Genomic DNA, 27,205 nt, shown 5'->3' with positions numbered 1-27,205 from the left:
TACCTCGAAACTAATTTAAATATAATCAGTGAGAAACAGAAGCAAAATCCTATTTCCAAAATTATTATTTTTGTTTAGCAAGATACATAGACTCAATTTCGCACAGAAAATTCTGTAGGCAAAAGCCTCTCAGTAGAGCTGTTTAAAAGCAATTTAATATTTTTAATAAGGCAAAGGGTTCTGATTCTCAACTCTTTAGCCATGAAATCTTAAAATCTAATGAAAGTCTGTTTTCAATAAATGTTGCTTTACAAATTTTATTGCCCATTTAACAACTAAAGAATATTAACATTCTTTAGACACTTAAATTTAATCATAAGGACAAATATTGAGCTCTCTAACTGCCCTTCATGTGATTTAGTGCCCATAAAATATGGGTTTGCTTTTCTGATATTTTGTCTCAAAATTGTAAATAAGGTCAATTTACCCAGCAGCCTGCAAATTTCTGAGCAATTTTGTATTATCCCCAAGCAGTCATTTAGAAACATAAAACACAACATACTGCATGACAAATAAGAACACTTGAGAGGTTTTACATTTCATTCATTAACAACAGTTCTTCAAAGGATTTGGGCAAGAACTTGTCCCATAGAGAGAGTGCTGAAACCGTGGTACCAGAGAGGTGACAAGACCAGTGTCCCTCAAGGAGACACAGGTGGCAGAGGTGGGGAGCAATTTTCCTCATTTTGAAACCTCTCTCTCTTAAGGGAGGTAGTCAGCCCATTGGACTGGTACTTGGTAGATTAGGACTGAGCGCTCTTCCAAAGTGAATACTGCCTCACCAATCAATGCTCAGGTTCTAGAAGATAAGGATAATCATAACACCTATGACCCACGATGTGGAGAGGATTTAATTCAACATTATATATGGAAGTGTTTGCAAACCCAAATCCGCCCCCTTAAAGTAAGGGAGTATTAACATCTTTAGCATTGTTTCACTCTATACCTATTTTGACCAGGATCACAACTTTGGTCTTGTGCCTGGCATAATCTCTCTCACTGTTTAAAGCTGCCCTTTGCCACCATAAAAGGTCTCCTCTGGTCTCTGGGAGTTACTAGAATGTGTAAATAAAGCAACACAAACCCACTCCACTGCTAGAAAACAAACTGCATCATTAATGGGTCTGTCGATGGTGTCTTCTTGGCCACAGCCCAGTGCGGCCCCTACACATACTTCTTGTCTCTCTCCACAGCTTTGTTGTTCTCCACGACAAGCTCACCATCATACATACACTTTATTTCCTTATTTGCCTTATTCGCTATCTCCTTCAGCAGGATATAAGCTCCACTTGGGTAGGGCTGTCTTTCTGTTTCACGCGCTGTCGTATCTCTTCCACCAAGAACAATGATTGACATATAGAAACATGAATTAATGATCTCCAGCTTGTGACCATTATATAAATGCTCATATATCTTCAGCCCAAGGAAACCTGGGAACCATTGGGAATGGTTCATTAAAGTTTGTGTTGCTTTTAATGTTTTTAATGTGCTGATTCTGGTATATCAAAGCTCATAAAACAATTTTATTATTTTTAATGTTTTCAACTGGCCTCATCAGCACTTTCTTATTTGAGCCAGTTTTGTCCTTTTAGTTTTTGTCTCTGTGAAGACGGAGTATAGCTCGTATCTCAGATACTAATGTTAGATTTCTAGAAAAACATAAGCCATAGTGAGGGAGTGCTGTAGACTGACTGTGGCCCCCCCACCCCCAAATTCATATGTTGAAACCTAGTCTCCAATATGATGGTATTAGGAGGTGGGGCCTTTGAGAGGTGATTAGGCCATGAGGACAAAGCCCTATGGATGAGATTGGTATCTTTATAAAAAAGACCTCAGAGATCTCTCTTGCTCACTCTTCCATGTGAGGACACAGTAAGAAGACAGCTGTCTATGAACCGGGAAGTGGCTTCTCACCAGACACCAAATTTGTCAGTGTCTTGATCTTGGATTTTCCAGCCTCTTGAGCTGTGAGCTTGTTTATACACCACCCATTCTCTGGTATTTGGTAATGGCAGCCCAGAGGGACTAAGACAGGGAGTTTTCCCCTCCCCTAAGTAGAATTTGCGGGTAAACTCCAAATCTATTCTCCAAGCAGTTTCCCACCATTGAATGTTCATAAATTTCCTTTGTATACTCAATCTCAAGAAACCAAAGTGTGATTATAAACAGCACTAATAATAAAGAGGCATGAAAGTTTTACCACCCTCTGTTCCCACAGTGCTTCAGAGATCTGCCAAATGGTTCTGTGGCAGATTGGAAAGAGGGGGTTGGGTTAGGAGTCATGGCCCAGCCACCAGTGATGCTGGCTCTGTACTTTACGGTGGGAATCACTATTTTAAAAGTTCTAGTTTTGTTCATTAGTTGCAACAGAAGATGAACCTGTGGGGAATGTTAAAGAGAAAGAACGAGTAGAGATAGAGCAGAAGAACTGGGGGGTAGTGGAGCCCATAACGGTGTTGCTTTCATGTATCTTGGAGAGAGACTTTCCTCTGTCTTTATAAAATCACACAGACAAGGGACAAGGTTTGACAATCCAGGAAAAAGACGCTTCTTTCTGTTTTTAATTCCCTCAGGTCTCTGACTCCTTGAGCTTGAAAACAACTTCATTTTTGTAGGATTTTCCTAAATAAGACTCTGCTTGTAGAGGAAGAAACAGAATGTGATTCTATTTCCACTTCCAGAGCCAGTGCAGAGGCTTATTTTGTTAGACGTTGTTGAAGAGTGTAAAATGACACAGATGGGAGTGGTGAAGGGTCTTAAAGTCCCCTCATCCCACCTGGGAGTTTGCTGCCTCCTTTGTGACCTTCACTTGGCCACTTCTCCTGCCTTCAGGGAATTTTCCAGACAAAGCCTCGTGATTGGCTATCTGTGAGGTAGAGACAACAAAAGCCTTGCAATTTATCTCGTCTATTTCCAGAGAGAAAGACACAGCGTAGATGGAGAAGAATGCCACGTTTGAAGACATTTGCTTCATCTAGAAAGTCTAAATCAGTCTCCGAAATGTGCAGGTGAGCAACAAATACATTTATTTCCCTTTTCATTTTACCCTGGAAGTTCTCCGGTGCTTTGACACAGACCAAGTGATCACAGTGGGAAAAGCAAGTGCAGTTTGGGTGGTGGTAATTGATAGCATGCAGAGAAAGGCACTCACCAGCACTGACAGTGATTGCTTCAATAAACTGCTCCCTCCAGCTGTTTGTCCCCACCACAAGGGCTAAGTTTGTCTTCTTAATAAGTTTGTCCACGGTACTCTAGAAAGGTTGGAAAGAATAAGATAATAACTGCTGGGTTGGTTAAGGCCTCGGGAAATCTAAGGCCTTGTTAATTCTGAAATCCCAGAGTTCTACAAGGGATGGCGGATGTTAAGCTCGGAACAAGTGTTGACATCAAACACTGTCACGATTATGCAAACAAGCATAGTCCTTGCTTGGAACCCTTCTGAAATAGAAATTTCTTCATAGCAGATATGAGCTTCCTTCACTGTCTAATGGCCAAGGAAGAATGGCCTCAGTGTTTAAGGACAGCAGATGTTGCAAAAGCCCACCCCTTCCCCTTGAATGCTTTATGGATTGGCTTCTCTCCTGGCTTCATCTGTAGGATGCTGCCTACAACTGAATTAAGATATGACCTGCTCAGCATTACATATCTCAGAATAGCCGCAGTTGGTAGATAGATTATGAAACTAAAAACCATTATTATTGTACTTTTGTTTGTCAATGAAACGCAGCCAGACAGCAGAGCTCCAAGGTTGCTCCTGCATGCTCATCAATAAATAGATTTTTCTTTGGCTACTGATTTTGTCAGCCAGGCAGCTGTTAGAGAATTCACTCTAACTCTACTTCTGTTGCAAGCAAGAAAAGACGAGACAAGAACAGGTGAATTCACAGGGCTTAGGGCCCATGGCAATTGGTGTAGCTCCGAATTTCCCCATGCTTTACTCTTCCTTTTAGACTTTATTTTCTCTTTAGACTTTTTTTTTTCTCAGACTTTTTTTTAAGCACTTGGTTTTATACAATTAGCACTCTCTAGCTTTCTAAATGTCAGTTAAGGGAACAACAGGAATAGCCAAACGTTCACAGGAAAACTAAGCAAGCAGATGCACCCAAAGCGCTACCACAAATCATAGTGACTAGAGGGAGAAGGGTCACTTCCAGGACATGAGGCCACTCTTCCCAGAGAAACTACCACACGGACTAGTCTACCACACATCTACACTTACTGTCAGAGCATCCTCGAATTCCCACTAATTGCAAAGAGGCAGAAAACACATATTATTTGTCTGAGGTCAAACTCTGTACATGTTTAATGCAATGTACCTGAATTGACTACGGTTTGGGAATAGAGCAAGTTATCAGCAAACTGGGAGCAAGGAAAATGGGATCTGAGCAGCCTGTATGGAAGGCCAAAGCTCAATCAGAATGTTAAGTGGGTTCGTTCAACAAGGGTCGTGTGAACATAGAGATGATAAGCACCAAAAGGCCCATCTCCCACTGGCCCACTCTGTATTTTCAACATTCTTTGCTCAGTTGTTTCCTCAGGGTGGTGACCTCTCCACTCTGAGCCTGTGTCTCGAAATGCCAGTGCCCCTGATAACAGCTCTGTCACTGCTCTTGGCCACGATAACTTGAAGCACATGACAAGCATGTCTTTTCTCTCTGGCCTCAGCCCCATTTCATCAAGCACTCTGAGTATCTTGGCTGATGCCAGTTCAAAGTTCTGTGGAGAATGTAGCAAGAAATGACCTTGATCTTTCCTAAATGTCTTGAAAACGTGGAACAGGCCTCCCCAAGGGAGCCCTCTGTTCTGATGCCAAGGCAGAGAATCCCATCACCTGGCAGATAAACAATGAAGAGAGAAACTGCTGTTAAGAGCTCAACACACAGACTTGCCTCAAGAAATCTCTCTAAAGAACAAAGTTTTAAAATAAATGAAAGTTAAAATTTATGTGGAGGAAAAACCCAGGGTAGATTATAAACTTTAGTTCATGTCGACCCTGGGGGACTATGGGATAGCCTGGGTTCTACCTGGGACTTAATTTGCATATGCGTCCTCCCTTGACCTATGGGAGGAGGGGGACTGACTAAGATGAATTTGAACTTGGACCTGTTCATCTATATTCTCCTGGAGGTTTCCTATATGCCAATGATCAACTCTCACTGCCCTAGACCTGGAAGCGATTGTTGTAACCTCACCCTCAATGGTGGGTATTAGGAAAGTCAAGCCCTTAGTCACAACATAGTAAAGAACCCAGTGGGCAAAGACAGAGTGGGACATTGTGAGGTATCACCCAGATTTGGGTCTTCAAGCAGTTCTGAGAGCTTTGAAAAAGGTCTTTAAAAGAGCTATGGTCTAGAAAAAGAAATTTCTTAAAAGGATGACATAATATCAAAATTGATATTTGAGGGCACCTCAGGGACATGCTCCCAATTTCCCTTTTGTGTTAACAGTAACTACTGATGAACTTCGAGGAGGTGGGAGGAAATAGTCTATGGGAGCTATTCTAGGAAGATAAGAACCCTGAACAAGTGAACTTAGGTAAAGAGACTGGGGGACTTTGAAATGTTCAGGCCATTGGAGTGGTTACCAGAGAGAACTCTGGACCCAAGAAAGCTTTGCTGCCTAGGAGACTGTGCCCTGCCATGCCCAACCCAATGCTTCCTCCAGAAATTTCTGTGATTGCTCCTCTTAGTCATGGGTACGTGGAAGGGGAAGGTTGAGGGTTGTCCCATAAGGGAGAGAACACACAATTATTCCCCATGAGAGCCCTGGGGGTGGGGGCAAGCTTGCACCAGGCCCTCTGATTCCAGATGAAAAGAGGGTGAATGAGGAAGAGGGAGGTTGAATACGTCTGGACAGACTGGTCCATAGAAATGGACAGTCTGAGTCATCTGTACCCCGCGATCACAGGGAACCTGTGTGTGTATGTGTGCCAGTCTTACGTGTAGAGTGAGGCAGGTTCTAGATCGAACAACAGCTGAGCTCTGATAGTTGGGGTCTGCCTAGAAAGCACTGGTCCCGGTCTTTACCCCTGCTCCTTCTTTCCGTGGGAATGAATGAAAGAAACAGTGATTTGTAGCAGCCTGAAGGGGGAAGTTTAATTGCATTTTTATCTTAAAAATTCCACTTTGATTGCAAAAGACATTTTTTCTTTCTACCTGTCTCCTATCAGGCACCTCACTTTGTGGACCAATTTTAAAAAATAATTAATGGATCCAGCTAAAGGAAAAGAGACCACTGATATGAAATATCTAAGATAAAATACTGAGGCTTTCAAGTTTCTGGCCTGCTTCTTTCTTTTGAGATCCTCATTCTGGTTTTGCAAAGAGGAGCAGAGTCTGCTTTGGAAAAATAAGTGGGGAAAATACATCTGCCATCTGGGTTTGTGGTTCTGGAAAACCAGAGAACAATGTTCCTTTTCATGTCCCACTGCAGAAGTCAAGTGTGGCTCTCCTGAAGGGTCTTCTCAGACATCAGGGCTGTGTGCACGCAGTGGGATGGAAGGTGGGATAGGGGGCAGAGGGAGCACCTAAGATGGACAGGAAGTTTCGCCTCAAAATGCTAAGCTTACCCTAAGGTCCACCTGATTAACTTCTGAAAAATTACTTTCATCACCCAGAGAACCAGGAATCCAATTTTATCAGCTCAATTGTAAACTCTCTGGTTATAGGCACTATATACCTTCGGTATGTTGACTGTGCTAATAGGTCCTAGGATCTGAAGAGGACTAAATATAAATGAGAACTTGTCAATGGGATGGATGTGCTATAGGGAGAGCTTACCATCTCCCCTCCACAACAAAAGCCTCCTAATTGTCAGCAGTGCGAATGCTTTGCTTCTGATAGATTTATTCCCTTCAAATACAGCCTGGTCCCTTCCACACAGAACAATCTCTTGGAATCTACCTTTGCTTCTTCCTTGCTATCCCCTCGGACAACGTCCTCCCTTTGGGGCACCCCTGACCCTATGCAGGGACAGATGCCACCCTCTGGACCCTGGTTCTGATACTGTTTGGTTTGCAGGACCTCTTGGTTCCCTACCAACTTTCCAATTCTAGTTCTGCTCTGAAAAGCTTCTCGGTTAATGAGCCGGTTCCCGAAATTGCTAACACTATGAATAGTCTTGGTTCCAAGCTAGACCTGGCCTCCCCTGTGGGCAGTGTTGGTAAGCATACCTTGAATTCATAGGATTCTTCAATGATCACTTCCAGCTTGGTGTGTTCTCCCAGAATGGGGCGCCCCATTTCTGCAATGCGCCTCTCCTCTTCCTCTTTGCTGGTCAGTGGTTGCCTGTCATCACATTCCTCTGTGAAAGGGAAGGGCAAGAAGTTAGCAGTGTGCTCAATCCTCTTTGGAAATCCCTGTTTTCTGCTACAAGAAAACCAAGAAGGAAGGAAGCCCTGATGACCCACTAAAAGTCCCTCGGGCGAGATCATCAGTCGAGGGGAGAATTGGACAGAGGCTCTGGGCAGGTCAGGCAGCACATCGCTGTTGTGCTTGTTGACAGCAAGTGGATATGATGACCCACAACCTGAGCATAAGCCAATGTGCAGATCAGGAAAGCAACATATAGACGCATGTCACCGAGAAAGTCTCTGCCTGCACATTGTCCCTGTTGAGGGAATCACCTAATTGTCCCCTGTGATGCTGGGTCATCTGGCTGTTTGCACACATTCCCTTAGCAGGTGACCAAAGGAACCACAATGAAAAATGCTAGAGTCACACAAGGGATGGAGGAATCTGGCCTCTTCCTCTCCACTTTCTAGAGGCAACAGAAAATGCCCCAGGGCCCACGAGTTGGCGGAAGGGAAATTCTGCTCTTAGCCAGAGCCCCTGTTGCAAGTTAAGAAGCAAAACATCCATTCCATTTCACCAAGATGCCTGTTTGCTCTAGTGCTTCCTCTCTCTGGTGGAAAGTTTGCATTTGTTAGGAAGACCTTGACCACGTTCATCTTAAAGTAAACAGGGAGGGCAAAGGTGAGGCCTTTGGGAGTTAATACTACTCACCATGTAAGCGTGATTATTTCCAGAACCACCATGTAGCTGACACTCCAGGAGAGGCTAGTGGGTGTTAAGAAAATGTTAATGGACTTGAGAGTCCATTAATGAGAGGAAGCTCACAGTTGGCTCCTCTCTGTGTGAAGATCATTAGGATAAATCCCAGACTGAAAAGGCCATGCACATGTGAAGGGCAAACAATGTTCCTATAATCACGCTACCTCCTTATCCTTCAGGCCCAGGATGCTGGAACAAGACAGGCTACTTTCCCTCAGAGTCAAGTCAAATGTACTTCATCTCCAAGGAAGTAGTATGGTGGTATGGAAAGACCTCAGCCCTGATGCTTTTGCTTCTAGAACTTTCCAGGCAAACCGCCTGCAGTAGGAATCTGTTGACTGAGGAAAACATGAGAAAGGGAGGGACTTCTAGCCCACTCTTCTTGCCTTTTGCCTTTAGGCATCAGCTCTGTAGGAGTCCACACCTCTCATTCCCTCCAAAGACATGGTTTCCCTCTGCTGAGGACCTTGCTGTGGTGGTTCCATTTGATGCTCTAGCAAATTTTGTAGAGAACTGGTTCCTAGGCAGGTGGTTCACTGCTAGGGCATGGAGCAGAGGGGCTAGGGATACCGCTAGCATTTTATATACCAAGTGTCAAAACCTACCCAAGGCAGAAGCAGAATGGAGCATATTAATTAACTCTTTAGTACGTACTCAATAGTGTCTTCCTAAAGGAATATTTTAGAATCTGCTTTTCTATTCCCAGTTTTTACGGGGCCCCAAGGAAATTAGATAAAGACTAAAAAATACGTGATTTTGAACTGGCCAGAAACTGCTGAAAGTTAGTATATGCAAAGGAGAGGAGATTACTTTTAACTGTAAAAGTAGTAATGTGTTTTATAGTAGGCTCGGGAAGTTATGACCCAAGAGAGGGCAAAGGGTTACAACTGGTGTGCGTAGGATTTGTCCTTGAAATTATGTGTAGTCAAGGAAGTGGGACGCTGGGATATGTGATGTCCAATCTACCCAGTGCTCAAATCAATCATATTGTGATTCCCACTGCTTTCTGATCCTTGAACCCAGGATAAGGTTGTTGGTAGTTTCTTAGCAGCAGGTCACATTAGTGTCTTTGGTCAAAACCTTGGCTGAACATGGATGTTTTAGAGACGTACATCAAATGAAAATTATTTTTCCAGAAGAAAAACTGGGCTTATTTTTGATTTGCAAAGCCATTGGGAGTGAATATTTATTATGGCTTCCTTTTCTGTAATTTACTTATAAATGGTAAGTTGCTTTAAATGGGGTTCAAGGCAATTTAGGTAGAAAACTGAGGAAATTACAAAAGAAAGGTCACGTGGTAGCAGTGTTTAATACCATATTTCACAAAATGAAATTATTTGGAACATGGTATTAGATAAATGGACATGGTAGTAAATGAAATCAAATCACAGTGATTAAAAAGGTTATTCCCTTTTTTTTTTTTTAAAGATTTTATTTATTTATTTGACAGAGAGAGACACAGCGAGAGAGGGAACACAAGCGGGGGAGTGGGAGAGAGAGAAGCAGACCCCCCGCTGAGCAGGGAGCCCGATGCGGGACTCGATCCCAGGACCCCGGGATCATGACCTGAGCTGAAGGCAGTCGCCCAACCAACTGAGCCACCCAGGCGCCCAGGTTATTCCCTTTTTAATCATCTTTCAGTCCTTTGGATCAGGAAGAAATGCTTCGTTTGGTACCATTATGCCTGTAACTAGTTCCTGACATTTGTTCTATGCATATAAAGATCCTTTGTTCATTGTTCACATGGGAGGTGAGGCAAAGAGATGGGACAACTTCTAGTGCAGCAAGGTAAGGGCTGAGGGGTCAGGGTGGGGAAGCAGCTTGCTCTGCCTAAGGGAGTCAGGGAAGACTTCAGGAAAGAGGACATATTTAAAATTGGCGTTGAAACCTGCAGAGAAGCTTGCCAGGGGAAGGTGGTGCTAAGGTTGGGGTAGGAGGTGGTAGAGTAAGAAGGGGCATTCCACAGACCGAAGTCAAAGCACAAAGGCATAATGTCATGGAGGGGTCAGGGCTATTTTCACTTAGTAAATGTCACGAACATTTAAGGGAGAATTCTATGTAATGGAGAGGAGACAACTGGATCGTTGCTCTACAACGATCCTGATAAATTAGTATCTATGGTGCAGATTTTTGATACTGGCAAAGAAGAGAGCTGGGACTATGTTTTAAAAAGTGTCCTCTCTTTAGTATCTTTTATTGATTGGGGAAATAGTTGAACACCATTTTTTGGGATCGTCTATTATGTTTGTTTCCTTTTCACTTTATTTTTGTTTGTTTTGTTTTGTTTCCTTTTCACTTTGAATGCTGGATCAAATGCAGTCCATTTCACTCTGGCCACGTCAGTTTCACCTCCTTATTTATGCCCCAGTGACAACATGCTGCCGTTTTAGTTTTGCTTCTCAGACAGAAAAGTCATTCTCTGTTTCTGTCTCTCCATACAGATACATGTACGCTTTTTAAATTCACCATATTTTACTGAGAAGTTGATAATCAATCACATAACATCACGGTCTTAACTAACTAACACAACCTAAAGATCAAATGGATAATTCATACACCCTGTTAAAATCTGTATTGACAGGACATAAAACCAGCCTGTGATAAAACCACCAGTAGAGGACGTCCCTTCTTTTGAGTAATTGATTTTGCAAATGACAAATTACAGAAGCTAATAGGTACCTGGGATGTCTGAAAAGGCTGCTGCTAATGCTTTCTGGCTCAGCTGCTTTTTGAAGCAGCAGGGCCATGAGAGGGGAAGGGCTCAGAGGGAGAATCCCTATTAGAAAACAGAACAACCCCATGCAGATCTGCACCTGAGGAGCTACTGTTGCTATTCTTTCACGTCGTGGCAATCTTTAATCTTAACCAACAATGTCAAATTCGGAAAGGGGTACAAGGCCAGCGGTGGGACACTTTGCTCAAGGTTATTTTAATCCTTCACTCAGATCTGTGCTGTGACAAGTCTGAGAGTAGAGACCTCTTGACAGTTTTCAGCACCTGACTGGCCTTGCTGGTTAGAGCCTAAGGAGACTGGTCTATTTATTTCCACTAGGAATTTTCTGGAACAAGTCTGCAGTGAGGTCTTGGTATCATGATTATCGAGTAGGGAAGTGGCATGTGAGGATGAGGAAAGGAGGAAATGTTTCTCCCACCATGGCCAGTGATGGCAATGGGGATGACTGAGGAATGACCATCCCTGTCCTCACGCAGACTTGGAGATGCTGCCTGGGCTCTAAGCTTACAGTAGACCCGGGATGGTTGTGTGATCCTCTAGTCACCCTGGCGATGTTCCCTCTGAAGAAGCCCCACAGATCTACTATCACCCATGCATATGTGGCTAACATTGCCTGGAGGCAAGAGGGCAAGTTCTAGAAAGAAGTACAGCTTGCTTTTAAAGAAACGCCATTATACTTGGAAGGAAAGACCCGTGTTTGAGGAGGGAGATTTGCAAGAAATCTGGAGTCTATTGAAACTTGAGAGCGAGAGGCCATGGCAGTCAACCTTCTTTGCAGGCCTGTGCTGCTCCCTCCACCAGGCCTCCTGTCCTGCGTGGATGCGCGTGTGTTTTGTTACGGACCCACCATGCTCGGAGCTTCAGAGAAACCACTGCACCATTTAGCAATGTTCTAGTGGGGACACGGGCCAAACTGTGCTACTTTAATGTCTAAAGACTTAAAGGACACTTGAAGGCAGTTAACTTCAAGCAAATTAAACCGTGGTTTTCAAAGACCATGATGCACTGAGTACCTGCAATGATGATTACAGTAGAGGGAATAGGATGTTCTCTAGCATGAACTTTCCGGAAGACAGGTTGGCCTAGCGAAAAGGACAGGCAGAAAATCGTTAGAATGGACTGCGTTGGTTTGCTACCAGAGCTCTGCGGAATTAGTCGGCTAAACATCGCACCCAGATGCACACATCACAAGCAGTGTTAGTTTGGGGGTTGAGTGGTTAGAGGCCACTCCTATGGAGGCCAAAGAAGTGAGCAAATAAATGGGTCAAGTGTGCTATGAGGCAAACCAGATTATGTGAATGAACCACACACTCCTCAAGAGGGGGTGCAGCTAGGTTCCTGCAGGCCTCTGAAGTGGAGTGTCCTTGTCCTTCAAGTTACTGCTTCCAGAGGCCTCGTGAAACAATGGAAAGCACTTAGTGTGATGACAGGTAACTTGGTTTTGAAGCCTACTGTTGCCAATGACATAACCTTGAGCAGGCCATTTCCCCAGTTTCCCCACAGGTAAATGGGGATATTAGCACCTGCTCCATCCATATTACAGGTTTGTTTGAGGGTTGAGTAACTTAGCATCTGGGAACATACTTATCTATTTCCCGAGCAGTCCGACTGGGAGAAGGTTTCATACACTGGTAGGCTTTGCAAGGGTCTGCCATCATCACAGTAACCGTTGGGTTACCTAGGCCGAGGGTTTTCATTAAACTTCTGGCTCAGTTGACTGCCAAATCTACCTGCTGTTGGCTTCTACCAAGAGCTACCTTGAACTGATCTGAGAATCATGAGATTGGGACTTCGTGCCAACTCTGCCATATATGTTTGCCATCGAAATTTGGGTAGAGCAGAGCATTTCTCTTCTCTGAGACTCAGTTTCCTCAATTGTAAATGAAGCTAAAGTTGAAGGGGATTTGTTCCTCTACCCCGGATACTGGAGTGATTGAAATGTTTTAAAAAAGCCATGTACCTTGTTAAAGTCTATTATATGATGAGCATAATATAATTGGGAAAGCAACTTTTAAAGAAGTATATTGACTTTTAATATATAACTCTATGGCTGCCTGTTTGGGGAATCAGACATGCCTTTCTCCTCTCCAAATTGAACCAGAACCCTTAATTTTTTTAAACAATACAAATTAAGGTGCTCTAGTTTCCCCCTTCCAGGGTCCCCCTCATTTCTCATTTGACTGGCATTCACACTGATGGCATTTATGTGGCATAGCTGGGCTTTGGATTGCCAAGGGGTTAAGATGAAGGTAGGAATAAAGAGACTGAAAGGGAGGAGATGAAAGTGCTGGGGTTAGAACACTCATCAAATGGCTGTGGACTTAAAGTCAGAGGGCCAGGCTCTGAATCCTGGATGGGTGATTTGGGGTAGATTAATTAATCGCTTTCAACCTTCATTTCCTCCCTATAAGTGAGAAAAATAAAATCGTACTCCATAAGGCTGAAGATTAAATGATATAATGAATACGAAATGCTTTACAAACTCTAATGAGCTATAATGTATAGGGGGTTATCATATTATATGCCGAAAAGGTCAAGGGACAATGAGATCATAGTTTCCAACAAGGGCCTTTCAAAGAGGCGAGGTCTAGGAGCAACACGTAAAGATTTGCAAATTCCAAAATCACCTCCAGCACTTAATGTCCACCACTAATGAAATCTCTGAAATATATTGGGCTGTGGACCAAATGACTTTTTCAATTTCCATATATCCTGTTTCAAATTTAGATTTTCACACTCAGCTGCACAAAACCATATAAAAGCTGCAGGCAGAGTCCAAGGGCTAGATTAATTCTTCTTTATTGCCCCTGCATCTCAAAGCCTTGACTTCAAAGCCTCAAATTGACTTCAAAGAAAAGTTCTTTAGACTTAAAGCTGCTTTTCACTGTGTAGACCTAAGTTTTTGAACCTTCCCCAGGGCATCTATAGAGAGTGGATCCCAGGCATTCTGACCTGGATTGGGAGAAGAAGGGTCATATACTGTGAGAAGAACAGGCCAATGTAGAGATTCCCAGAGAGTTTTTGGAACATTGACTTGTTCTAACTGTATCAATTTCAAGTGTTGGGAAAAGGTGGTAACAATAGACAAACTATTATTTCAAATTGAAGCCATAAGAAAGAACTTAATGAAGTAAGTACACAAAATGATAGGAATCTTTGGAAGAAGTGATTCTGTTCTCTTGAATGCAAGATGTGTCCTAGGCAGGGAATGTTGGACATTACCAGACAGATATTCTAGAACATGATATGAAGAATTCCTGAGAAAAGAAAAATAGGATTCTGTTACTACCTAGATACTTCAAGTGATAGGGAAGGAAGGCCCTAAAAGCAAAATCCTGACATAGTCAATAAGGAAAATAGGAAAATATCTAAATATATCAATGCATTTTAACAAAGCATTCTATAGCCCAAGATTTTTGGTGAAGATCTCAGTATCAGGCTGCGTAAGGCTGAAGGTGTTGCTAGACACTGTACTATTTCTAAAATGGTTGACTTTTTCTTTCTAATTACTTCAGAAGCCATGAAGGCTGTCTTCCCCAATTTCTACCTTCCTCAAATCTCACAAGGATAACCAACTTAAAATAAATGGAAATTCCTGCATTAGATTCAAAAATAGCATCTTCAGCAGCGCACAGTGAGGGAGACTTGACCTGGGAGAGCTTCAGATGGCTCAGATTTTAAAAATCCTCTATGAGGACTTGTCCTGTTTAACGTTTTTATCCTTTTCAATTTCTGTGTCTCTGAGAGTCTTTGGATCATTTTGTCATTAGATGCCATGTCTGGAGAGAAGCAGTGGAGAGCCAACAGCCCCTGTGAAATTGCTCGTATTCAGAAAGTTCTACTTGGGATAGAATCATCCTGGAACTACCTGATCATGAGTTTACAAGAACAGTGGTTTAATTAACCCCCAACTCCCTTACCACAGCATTTGCAAAATTGGAATCTGGGGGAATATTTCCTCCTTTAAGTATTTTGGTTCAGCTGATTGCAGAAAAAAAATAATTACAGTAGTGTTATCTGCACAATATATAGGAAAACGCTGTGGCCAGTAGGATGCCCTTAGGGACATCTTTAACCTGCAGTTTCAGACACATCATGCTGACCATTTGATATTTCTCTCTCTCTCTCTAAATCTGCCTAGATGATTCTGAAAGGGTGGGAATAAACTTAGGGTCAAAAGGGAGGATACTGTAAGGAGACACCTTCTTCCTTCTGTACACAAGAAAATAGCTTTAGAGTTGTGTTAAGTGACGTGATCAACGCAGGATGGATGCCAATATGAATTTAAGAGTTTTAAACCCTTTGAGTGGCGTTTTGGGTTTGTATAGATCACTGTGTAATGCACTTCTAGGGGTCATGTTAATAATGCTCAAACCGAAGTCCCAAAAGAGGGCTCAGACTGGTGTCGTGGAATGAAGAGAAGGGACGGCTCTGCCCTCTGCTATCAGGGCATCATATAGTATTAGGAGACCGAGCTTGGTCCTGGATGTCAATCCCTATGTTTCCTTGAGGCCAGTGATTGTCTTATCTAATCTGGTACCCTGGAGCATCTAGCAGAATACACTGCACATCATCAGCACTACATGAACATTTTCAAATCGACCAGTATCAAAATGTGAACAGTTACAGGTTCTCCATACAGATTTGCTTGTACATAAACACAATACACACATTGTTAATGTGTACAATGTTAAGTGTGTAAAATCAGCAAGAGCACACCTTGTGCCACAGCTAAATGTTAACACAGGTTACATAAAATGTGGTTTTGGTTTGATTTTTAAGGGCATTTGGGGGAAAATGAAGAACATTAAAAAAAAAATCTGTCTTACCATATAGGTATTTTCCTTCGTTCAAAGCAAATAAAAAAGAGAAACAATTTTTTAAAATGTAAACAACATATGGCGAAGACAGAAAGCAAAAAAATAAAAATTGACGTCATTAGCTTTAAAAATTCATACCTGTTATTGTGAAGCCACCTAAAAAAGAAAAAAAAGAAGAAATGTTACAATTTATTTAACTTACATTCTAAATGACAAATACCAGTGACATCGGACTGCCTGGCCACCCATCCAAGATACAACAACTTGCCAAATTACATTTACAATTAAGAAAAATCGGGTAACATCCATTCGTGATTTAATCACTACTCATTCTTTTAAGATTATGGGACTTAGTGCACACATTTCATTCTTGTGCAGACCTAAGCAATCACTGGTTTTTAAAAAGATCATACTAAGCTAAAAATGGAATATTAACTATCTAACCTACACAAAAAGGAGGCCAATGGCCCTACACAACAATCCTGCCAGTAAATCAATAGAAATAAAGGTCAGAAAACTACTGTACCACCTGACATTCATGGAAAATCACCTAGAGAAATGGAAAGGAAATGGAAGAAATGAAATGCTTACCAAGCTCATTCAATAACAGGGCTGTGGAGGAAACAGACAAAGACAACACAGAATAAGAGACCAGATGAATAATGAAAGTAAGAGGAATATCAGCAGAAAGAAATCCAGGCAGATCTGATTCCAGTGGTAGGAAGGCCCTGCTAATGTGGGTGCCTCCCAGGGAAATGTGGCATTGGGAATAATTTCTAATAAACAATCCCAACACTAAGTTTTTGCAAATGTGTGTGACTTACTATATATGGATACAATTCCCCTTATCTGTTATTTCTTGGCATTTAATAAAACATTTCTACTATATATGTTTACATATAGTAAATGTATCTAGTTTACCAAATAGAGTAGAAATGTTTTATGAAGTTAATCTTAACTTCATTTGAGTGAGTCTTCCTCATTAAATATTGCCCAGGAGTTACTGAATTCAACATATGGAAGTCTTAAATCATCCAGGATCTCAGGTGTGACACCTTTCGTTCAATGAAAACAGATAAAACATCTTCGGAAATTCCATTTTGGCTGCCCTGCCTGAAGGAGACTTTGGTCCAACGTAAAGCTCTCCCTGGAGGTTCTATTTGCATGGTATTCCTTGGCCGTCAAGGGATGCTTATGTTTTTTAAATCCTCAAAATTTGGGTGCCAGGAATTTGCATTTATTTGTGTGTCCTTCTCTATGACTTCTGCATGTTATAATTAGACAATCACAATTCTTCTTGTGGACACATAATTCCATGGAAACTGACAAGGCAGGTGGTGGGGAGGGGGCATCGCATCCCATAATTTGTCTTCCAGGTTATGTGCTTTAAACCCAGACTATACAGTAGCACTTTATTTTGGTGAAAGCTCCCTAGCTAAACATATTATATAAATTTCTTTAGGAGCTGTGGAGGGGAATGCTACAGTTCTGTTTTCCGCCCCATTTTCCTGCTAACGGTTAGTGGCATTAGAGGATACTTTCTAAAACAAGTCAGTAATTTTATTTATAGCGACAAGAATCCACTTGGAGGGTGTGAAACCAGATAGTGCTATCAAGGAATTTTAATTTGCTTTTACATGAGGGCATATTTTACTAAAATGACAATTGAAAGAGCTGTATCCAAGATGCTCTTCCTTTAGATAAAAGACAGTGTTTTGGAGGAATACATTTAGAAGTAAGTGCTTTTTTCCTGTATGCTAATGAGGCATTTTTGATCCCATCTTTGTAAGAAATCAGCTCAGTTTTCTAGTGCCTTTTCCTTCTGCCTACTGCCTATGAAACATATTAAATAGCCACATTAAAATGGGTCCCCAGTGCTCCATTCTCCATCATTCCAAACGGCTCCTGTTACCATTTGGGACATGATTAGGTCAGGGACATACATTTTTTTTTTTTTTCCTTTTTCTGATGGACTCTGAAGTCAGCGAGTTCTTACAAATGTGAGATTAAATTCCCCCAAATGTTGGGTCCATATAGGAATTAGTCCTATATATTTGATATTTTTCCTTACATGTAAAAGTATAAATTTCTTACAAAGTGGTCCATCTAATCATCTTCTATGCTAGTCATCAATTGTTTGGTTGCAATGAGTAAGAGCTATTAATGTGTAGTAAGCTCATTTTACATGTATAATTATGTAATCCCTTTAAAGTGGCCACTGTTAGAGGATAATTGTAGGAAGCCCTTGTAAAAATTCAGAATAAAAAATTATCTTTAAGGGTGGTATAAAATTCCTGTCCTTCCTTATCAAAAATAGGTGGCAGAAAATAGAAATAAAATCAAAGAGGACAAAGAAATTGGCTTCTTTGTTCAAATATTTTCCTAAAAATATATAAGTACAAATCAACTAAAAAAAATCTAGTTATGAGGATACTGCTGTTTATTTCTTTTCTTTTTTTATTACACATATTAGAAATTTGTAGATTCTATAAGGATCAAAACACTTCAGAGCATAAGGCTGGTTAGGCCTTAAGCAAGGGCTAAATTCTTCCTAAAGGACTATATCCTTCCTACTAAAGAAAATTTGTATGACTGTAGTTTCCTACATCTGGTCCCTTTTAAATGTCATATTTGATGATATAAAAAAATCTCAGGCCAAAATGAATGCTAGAATGTGGGTAACACTACTCTTCAAGGATCTTTGTTCTTATTAAGTATATATTTTTTGAAAATTGGGTTGTCTAAAGAAGCCTAATTATTGAATTCTTCTGAAAGTTCCCATTAGTTGCCATTAGACTCATCTGTCAGTACTAATAGGTATTAAGTAGTCTTTATCATGAACGTTCAAGGGGAGATTTAGTAGTTGGAAGTACATTTTAGAACGATCCCTGAGTAGTAAATACCTGAACACAGAAATCATGCTTTTAGATCATCACTTCTGAATCACAGAAATCTCTTCTAGTATTTCTTCAATCTGCTTTCAATCAAAGTTAGTGGGCATTTCCTTGAGGAAAATGGGCATTGTTTTGGTGCATTTGTGAATTAGGGAAGGGAGATGAAACTGTTAAAGCTTCAAAGGAAATGAAGGATAGTACTTGGAGCCGAGGAAGAGGAGAGAGTTAAGTGTGAGAGTAGGAGACACGGAGAGAGAAGAGTACAATTTCTCGCTGGTATGTCTTTGTATACTCTCACACCTTTCATTCCTCTTCTTATCCATTTTGGTTCCTCAAGCACAAGGGAGAAACTGCACTCTTTCTCATATTCCTCACGGTCAAATATTCTAATGGTAATGATCTTCCTGTGGGAACACAAGACAAAGGCAAAACAAATGGTTGGAGTCACACGCTCATGCTAGGTGTTCACCAAGCTGCATGTTACCGTGATGTTATGGAAGGGAGAACTGGCAACACATGGACCTCGCAAGTATGTAATAGGGCATGGCAGCTACTCTCAGTGGGCCCCCATGACCTTGTCTCCTCGTTTGCCACTTTCACAAATGCTTCCTGCTTCAATGAGCTGGCAGGAAGCACCCCGACTTAGGAAGAGAAATCAGAACGTGGGCTTCATTTCGGTATGGCCCACATCAGTACCACCCTTCCCAGAAACAGGCCGGATTGACTGCCCTGAAAATTCGTCTCTCGGCCCTGCCACGTGCAGAGCGGCCAGAATTGGCCGATGGAGCTACAGGCTGGGCCCGCTGGGGCCCGGGGGTGAGATCTATGCCCTGTTACATAGGTGGAGGGATGTGTGTGTTGTGAGCCACGTCTGAAGAGTGCAGGCATCCAGGGGTGGCACAGGCCAGCAGAAGCTGTTGGGCTCAGCCCTGGAGCAGCTTCCCCACCTTTCTTCTCACTCATCTCCACCAGGCGGGGCTCTCCAATCTCAAGGAAGAAGGTCTTGTTTTTCTCATACTCCTCATCATCAATTACCTTGACTGATATTGTTTTGCTGAAACAGAGAAGAATAGAAATTGACGAACAAGGGGAAGAGGAAAGAGAAGAGAAGGAACATAGAGAAGAGGAAAGCAAGGTTAACAAGTTGCACTTCCAGACAAATGGCAACTGAGAAACTTCTGTACTGTGACTCTCTTCTTCCAGGAGGGGTAGGGGATAGGTCTGGAAGATTGGAGAGGTCACCCAAAGCACAGCTCCCCTGCCCAAGGCCATGGAATGATTTTAGGCAACATAGAGCACTCAGGACTCATAGGTTTATCATCACCATGAGAAGGAAAAGCAGAAGAACACAGATCACAATAATAAGAAAAGAAAAATATATTTATTTAGTAAATGCCTTAACCGTAGGATTGTCTGAACCATGCCCTGGAATTTACCTGTTTAGAACAAATCAGTAAATCACATCAAAATATCAGAAGAGGTTATCTGTGAGTGATAGGCTTATGGGTCATTTTTCTTGGCCTTCATTCTGCTTTACTGTATTTCCAAACATAATATTTTTGTACTAAAATGTTAGTAAAGTAATAAATGTATAAGACCATCACAAAATAAAATCAAACTCTTTAATCTTACCCCACCCAATGTCCCAGAATCGAACTCTTATTCAGGCTAGTCAGATTTTCCACCTAGATCACAAAGGGAAAATGTGCATGTTTTATTTGTCTTTCTAAACATGGAAGCTGAGGCCTCCCAATAGCTATTTTGAAAGGTGGGGGATGGGGAGTCATGATGCTATAGTGATTTTCAACCCTCCAAAGCTGAGTTTCAACTTTGACAAAATATACTATTTACACCACTTTCAAACCACACCCATACACCAAGGCATTTAGTTAAGAATTTTTCCCGTAATCCATCTGTTAGCACTTCTAGCCTTAGGGTCCTTGGTTGTGAGTGAAATGGCAGACTGTAGGACAAATGCAAATATTATGCAAATCTCAATTTCCCATAAGCCTGATGACTCTGAAGATATATCTAATGTTACCTTCTAATTAATAAGGGCTTAATCACTTCCTATATTACCACTTACTCAGAGCCCCCTAAACACTTGTTTGTCCTTGAAAAAAAATTTTTTTCCAGTAACACTGGCCAAGAACATTTCTGACTAAAGATTTTGAAACACTGAGTTTACACAGACACGTAGTTTTAGTCATCGACATTATTTAGTTTGGGTGGAATTTTCTAGGTCTTCTGGAAGGAAATTAGTTTGTAACCCCCCCCCTTTTTTTTAAAGAGAGGGAGAGTGAGGTGGGAAGGGTGTGAGGGGGAGGGAGAGAGGATCTAAGTGGGCTCCACCCTGAGATCATGACCTGAGCTGAAATCCAGAGTTGGACACTTAACTCACTGAGCCACCCAGGTGCCCCCCCTCTTTTTTAAAAATTATTAATCAAAGCCACCAAGTTTTATTTATACCTATATATGCCAAAGAGCATCAGTCTTCTTTCCTAGTATAAAGGAGAAGAAAGGTAGAAGTTGCTTTTAATTCTCTGAATTTCCTAGCCCCTAATGCTAAATGCTTTAGTCTTGCTTTCTTGGGTTAATACTGTAGAAGTGAGATCAAATGATTGCTTCTGGTCCTTTGGAGCCCCATAACCAGCTCTCTGCTCCTCAGCTTACGAACATCCCCATATGATGCCCATATCTGATTTCTCATTACTAAGGAGTTGGACTCATGACAGTGCCTTTTCTTTCCTATCTCAGCTGCGTCCTCAAAGACTGAAATACTAAGGCCAGATGAGCAGCTGTAAATGACTAAAGCAATAATCATTTTTTCAGAGTAGTTAGATATTTACAAACTTCCAACGGTGTGACAAAGTCCAACTACATGTACGTAGTGAACAGTTCCTGTCTAACTTCTGAAACTATTCTCTGGAATTGATTATTTACTATTGATTGATTATTTACACTATTTACTCAGTGTGTGTGTGTATGTGTGTGTGTGTATAAATGTATATAAAATCACTCTACCGGGGCGCCTGGGTGGCTCAGTTGGTTGAGCGACTGCCTTCGGCTCAGGTCATGATCCCGGAGTCCCGGGATCGAGTTCCGCATCGGGCTCCCTGCTTGGCAGGGAGCCTGCTTCTCCCTCTGACCCTCCCCCCTCTCATGTGCTCTCTCTCTCATTCTCTCTGTCTCAAATAAATAAATAAAATCTTTAAAAAAAAAAAATTAAAAAAAAAAAATCACTCTACCCTGACTACACTAGGATATCTGATCATTCCTCAATCTCCAAAAGTTACAAATTATTAAAGAAAGCGCAAGAAGATATAAGAAGTGATGATACATGTGCTCTTTATTTCAGAACTAGATTTGATGTTATAAGTGAAATCAAATTTATTCTACAAAAACCTGCCAAAAGTTTATCCTTTTTGTCATCAAACTTACGCATTTTGGATTTCTATCTTCCTGCCTTATAATCATAAACTACAGTTGTTCAGCTCTACTAAAGCAATCAGCCATAAGACCAAGTGTGGAAAAGCGTTAATGGGCATCAGAAGGGCCATGCTACCATCTTTTGGAGCTCATGGCCCAGCATTTGTTATCACTTCATGATAGGGTACACAAAGGTGGATGCCATGTTGCAATGTTCTTGCTTATATTACCTAAAAACATTTGACTTCTCTTTCTCCATCTTGTGCTCCCAACCCAACCTACATCACATCACATGTTTTATTAGATTGAAGAAATAGAGTACAGTAGAGATGGTTGGTGGAGCCTGGCTAATAGGGTGCCTTTGTTTAGAAAAAGCTTCCAGTTTTATTCCCAAAGAGCAACATGACAACTCATTCAGAAATAAATAGAAGCAACCAAATAACATTGTTTCTTATTCTTGGCAAATTTAATCCTCTATTGTCCTAACAGCTTTATTTTCTATACTCTGAGTAGCTGATGAGTGTGAGATATATGAGGCCCCACACAATTTGTTTGCATAATAAAATAAGCACTGAAAGTTTATCTTTAGATTATCACTATTTACTAGGATAATAATCCTTAGAAAATGTTTCAGTATTTGATAACTGTGACACTGGAAAATCAAAGAAGAAGAAAAAGAAACCAGTATTTCTGTAGGTGCCTGGCCAAGACACCTAAAATAGATGGGATTTGCATAATGGCATATTTCAAAATCATTAATAATACCATCAGTAGTGTCCCTGACAGGGGGAGCCATTAAATTATAAATTGATTTTGGTGCTCTTGCATAGTAAAATGATTAATAGGAAGCTTGCTTATTAAAGGACATTTCAGTCCATTTAAAGAGGCAGGATAAAGTCAATCCTTATGAATTAGCCCTTTGAATCAAGAGAGGTAAAAATCAGAAGGGATTGCTAATGCTCAACTTTCGCTTCTCCCCCCAGCAAAGGTAGCAAAGTTGAAATTAACCAATGTAATTTTTAAAGGAACAGATCCTTAGGCTGTCCCTTGCTCACTTCCCAGAGCCTAATGCCACCTCTTTCATCACATGGGAAGTTATAGGAGATGGGGCACATTTGGTGAGGACTCCAGGTATAGTTTGATAATCAGCAGAGGCATACCTCTGTTCCTCACAATTCCACAGTGGATATAAATCTCAAGGATTGAAGGGACCCTAGAGGTTCCCCCCATTGGCACCCTCTCCGCCTCCCCCCTCCCCCATTGCCACACCAATCCCACAGTCACTGAGCTTTTGCTCTGTCATAAGGACTCCTTCTCCCTGAGAACACAGATTCATGCTGGCTATCTTTTGTTCTCTTTACCAACGGGATGAAGTCATGTTTTTTTTCTTTAGATTGACAGGTTAACCCAAACAAGACCGGAACAGTAAGGCAGACACAGCCCTTCATCCAATGGCAACTCTTATGCTCTTATTGCCCCAATAAGGAACAAATAGAAAAATTGATGTCATGCAATTTTCAACTACCATAATTATGAAGAAGGTAATGAGAACTTTTCACTTGATTTTTTACACATCTCTAAAGTTGAATAGTGTACTGTAAAAATGATGTTTTCTGGAAACTAGCAAAGCAGTTAACAAATCTTATGATAACACTAAATAATTTCTCAATGTGGCCAAAGTTTTTATGGAAATCCATCTTGGTTCCATTTCTAGGGGGAAAAAAGGATTTGATTAAGAAAGATCAGTTTATTGAGTGGAAAAATGCAGGTCATTCCTTTGATTTTTTTTTCTTTTTTTTTTTTTGCAGTGCTTTTCCTTTGGTAATACTAAACCAACATCTATACTTGACTTCTCAGTCTCTCTCTTATCTGATGGGTCTCAAAAGACCTGAGAACCTTCCAACATTTTACCAAGGAGTTCGTATGTCTGGTGGTGACTCAGGCAGATGGTGGAAAGGAAAGAAAGAGGTGGTTTTATTAGTGGAGGTAAAGAAAAGAAAAGAAAATTTCATTAAAATATATTCCGATCTCTCCTCAGTAAGCCAAAGTAGCATCTGGGCCTCTTTTTCTATTTCTGCCTCGATTTGCCCTTCTGTGGTTTCTTTTTCTCAAGACTGCCCTTGATGTTAGAAGACGTGAGAAAAAGATAAGTTTGGAACGTTAAAGTGAAGAGACTCTTCTTTTAAATCCCCGTGCAAAAGATTTTAGTGAGGATTTCACATATTTAGATGCTGCAATGGCTGCTTTAAAAATTATTATTAAAAAAATTAAACTCTCTTTAGGCATACTGAGAGGTCAATGGACCTATGAGCACTTTACATTTCTTAATTCACCTGTCTTCGTAACAGCCCTAGAAGTAGCTTCTGCTACTTACCATTCACAGAGGAAACAATGACTCAGAAGTTAAATAACTCCCAAGGTCACACAGTGAGATTCCTGTAACTGGCTCCAAAGACTGATACCTTCAATTATATGACCCACAAAGTTCCTTATTCATTCAGCTGTGCCGTATTTTTATGACCACTTTAAAGGATCTGGATCATTATTTTAAATTAATATAAAGGTTTATTGTTTTATCCTTATGTTAACAAGGACTGCCTAGATTAGCAATGATAGAATTTCAACTCTGTTTTTAAAAGGAGAGGAGCACATCTATTTTATGACGGCTGTCCTAAAAAGTTGAATCCTTGAGGAGAGAGAGGTCCTATTATAAGTAATTGAAAAGTGCCATGAATATGTAGGGGCTCAGCAATTCTGAGAACTTTGAGGCACTAACCAGTAGCCTCCACTTCACGGGGGGGCTTGTTAGAACTACAGAATCTCCAGGTCCGCCCCAGACCCACCAAATCAGATCTACATATTAACAGGATACCCAGATGATGCAATGCATGTGAAAGTTTGAGAAGCATGGATCTAGAGAGGACAATGTGTTCTTTTATTAAGTCAGAGAATGAATTAAGAGGCTGGTAAAAGCTGGGCTTGTGTTTTGGACCTGTCTGCATATTAGAATCACATCTGGAGCTCTGCAAACTTTGAGTGTGGGGCAGGACCCACTCAAAACCAGTGACATCAAACTCTCTGGTTATGGGGCCCCAACATGTAGATAGTTTTTAAACGTTTTTTAGGTGGTTCCAGTAGGCAGCAGGGACTGGCAGCTGGCTAATGGGGGGCAAGAATGTATGCCTGATGTTTCAAAGAATGTATTAAATAAAGAACAGAATTGTGAGAAAGTCCGTCAAAACTAAATTTCAGATCTAATTAGCAATCTAGACTGAAACATGGGAGAACCATTTTGCTTTGTTCTTCACCAGTGTTCTTTTCTGGATTAGACAGAGTATTTAAAATTGTTGTTTTCTCCCCTGAGGAAAGGCTGGTCTCCCCAGGCCACCTTCAGAGTATAGGTGAGAAAACACTGTCGGCTTTCTGGCAGCAGCGTTTACACTCACCCAAAGTGACTTCCTTCCCCACAAAGTGACAGGAAGTCTGCTGATAGGCTTTTACACAATGGAAGCTCTATTTGGAGAGTAGAAAAACTAAGGATTTCAACAGCCACAGAGGACAGTAACGCCTCATATCCCCGCGCTCAGCGAACCTCTGAGCTACGTCAGCGAGAGGCCACGTTTGTGGAACTGGAAACTTTCCCCTTCAGGGCCACCACACTTAGACTCAAGAAAGAAATGACCCAGGATTGATCACATATGAAGGCAAGCGATCTGGCAACTTCTCTGACCGCACGGTGATGTCATCAGGTGAGGCAAATTTGAAATTTCATCCCCAGTACACCTGGTGTTAAAAGCTTCAGGATAAACTCCTATTACTCAAAAAGACAAGCCAACTTAAAAATGGGCTAAGGATCTGAATGGACACTTCTCCAGAGAAGATCAACAAATGGCCAATATGTATGTGAAGAGATGCTCAACATCATTAGTTAGTGGGGAAATGCAAATGAAAGCCACAATGAGATACCAATTCAAACCCACTAAGATGGCTAGAATCAAAAAGATAATAACAAGGGTTGTAGAGAACATAGAGCGATTAGAACTCTCTTACACTGCTGGTAGGAATGTAAAATGCTTGCAGCTGCTTTGGAAAAACCTAGCAGTTCCTCAGAAATTGAAAGATAGAGTGAACTTATGACCCAGCAATTCCACTTCTAGGCATATAAGAGATTTAAAAACATATGTCCACATAAAAACTTGTAAATCAATACTCATAGCAGCATTATTCATGAGAGCCCCAAAATGGAAACAACCTAAATATCCACCAACTAATGAATGAATAAACATAATGTGGTCTATCTACACAACGGAATATTATTCAACAATGAAAAGAAATGAAATTTTGACACACATTACTGAAGGATAGCAGAACACGCCATCCCAAAATATGCCACTTTGGTATAATGATAATTTGGAGCTCTAGGCACCTGAAAAACAGCAGATGTAGGGAGAGGCTTTCTCTGAACTCCCCTGTCTGCCTAAAGACCGATGCTCCAAAATGAACTTGATTATCACAGATCCTCTCCCTGGGAATGTCGTCAGCCGTTATCACAGGAAAGGAGACTAGAAGTAGACGCCACATCCTGACAAACTTTGTCACAGTCATACCTCCCATCTGTTCTTCTAAGGATCTCTTCATCTTTCCTAAAAATCATCTACTTTCTCCTAAGAGGCCTTCATCCCCCACCCCATTTCCTACTAAGATGGTATTGAAGCCTACATTTCAGCTACCTTAGAGAGTGACTAATTTTTCCCTGGGTGTCTCTCATGTATGCATGAGGTGTACGTGTTAATAAATTCGGGTTTTTCCCTCTTGTTTATCTTTCTTTTATTACCTGGTCTCAGCTATAAACTCTAAAAGGTAGAGGGAAATTTATTTTTCCTCCCCTACACTACAACACAGATGAACCTTGAAAACATTACATTGAATGAAAGAAGCCAGACACAAAAATTCTCATATTATATAATTCCATTTATATGAAAAGTCCGGTATAGGCAAATCCACAGGGACAGAAACTAGCTTAGTAGTTGCCTAGGGCTGACGGTTGGGGGGTAAATGGGTGGTGACGATCAATGGGTATGCGTTTTCCTTTGGGGGTGATGAAAATGTTCTACAGTTGATCGTAGCAATGGTTACACAATTCCAAAAATACACTAAAACTCATTGAATCGCATATTTTAATTAAGTGAATCTATGACATGTGAATTATATTTTAACAAAGCTGTTATTTTTTAAAAAAGCAAGCTTCCACATAAGTCCCTTAGAAAGAACTGTTTC

General features: G+C 41.1%; 1 protein-coding gene across 10 annotated transcripts in view; it reads right to left on the bottom strand.

The window, feature by feature from the left end:
• Positions 1–27,205, bottom strand: part of SLC8A1 (solute carrier family 8 member A1) — a 368,141-nt gene that overhangs the window by 44,784 nt on the left and 296,152 nt on the right. For 6 of the 10 annotated variants that reach the window (XM_081796872.1, XM_081796870.1, XM_081796871.1 and 3 more), the window contains exons 3-8: positions 19,447–19,553; positions 16,197–16,217; positions 15,744–15,761; positions 11,799–11,867; positions 7,172–7,302; positions 3,152–3,251 (exon numbers count right to left, since the gene is read on the bottom strand). In XM_081796872.1, coding sequence (XP_081652998.1) covers positions 3,152–3,251; positions 7,172–7,302; positions 11,799–11,867; positions 15,744–15,761; positions 16,197–16,217; positions 19,447–19,553 — 446 coding nt within the window. Of the gene's footprint in view, positions 1–3,151; positions 3,252–7,171; positions 7,303–11,798; positions 11,868–15,743; positions 15,762–16,196; positions 16,218–18,799; positions 18,904–19,446; positions 19,554–27,205 lie in introns of those variants that run through there. The other 4 variants (XM_031036827.2, XM_031036834.2, XM_081796869.1 and 1 more) reach the window with 3 other exon arrangements.

Source organism: Leptonychotes weddellii, chromosome 10, assembly GCF_054177405.1.
Source record: "Leptonychotes weddellii isolate Sample4059 chromosome 10, ASM5417740v2, whole genome shotgun sequence".
Taxonomy (NCBI): domain Eukaryota; kingdom Metazoa; phylum Chordata; class Mammalia; order Carnivora; family Phocidae; genus Leptonychotes; species Leptonychotes weddellii.
This window is presented reverse-complemented; position numbering and strand designations above follow the sequence as displayed.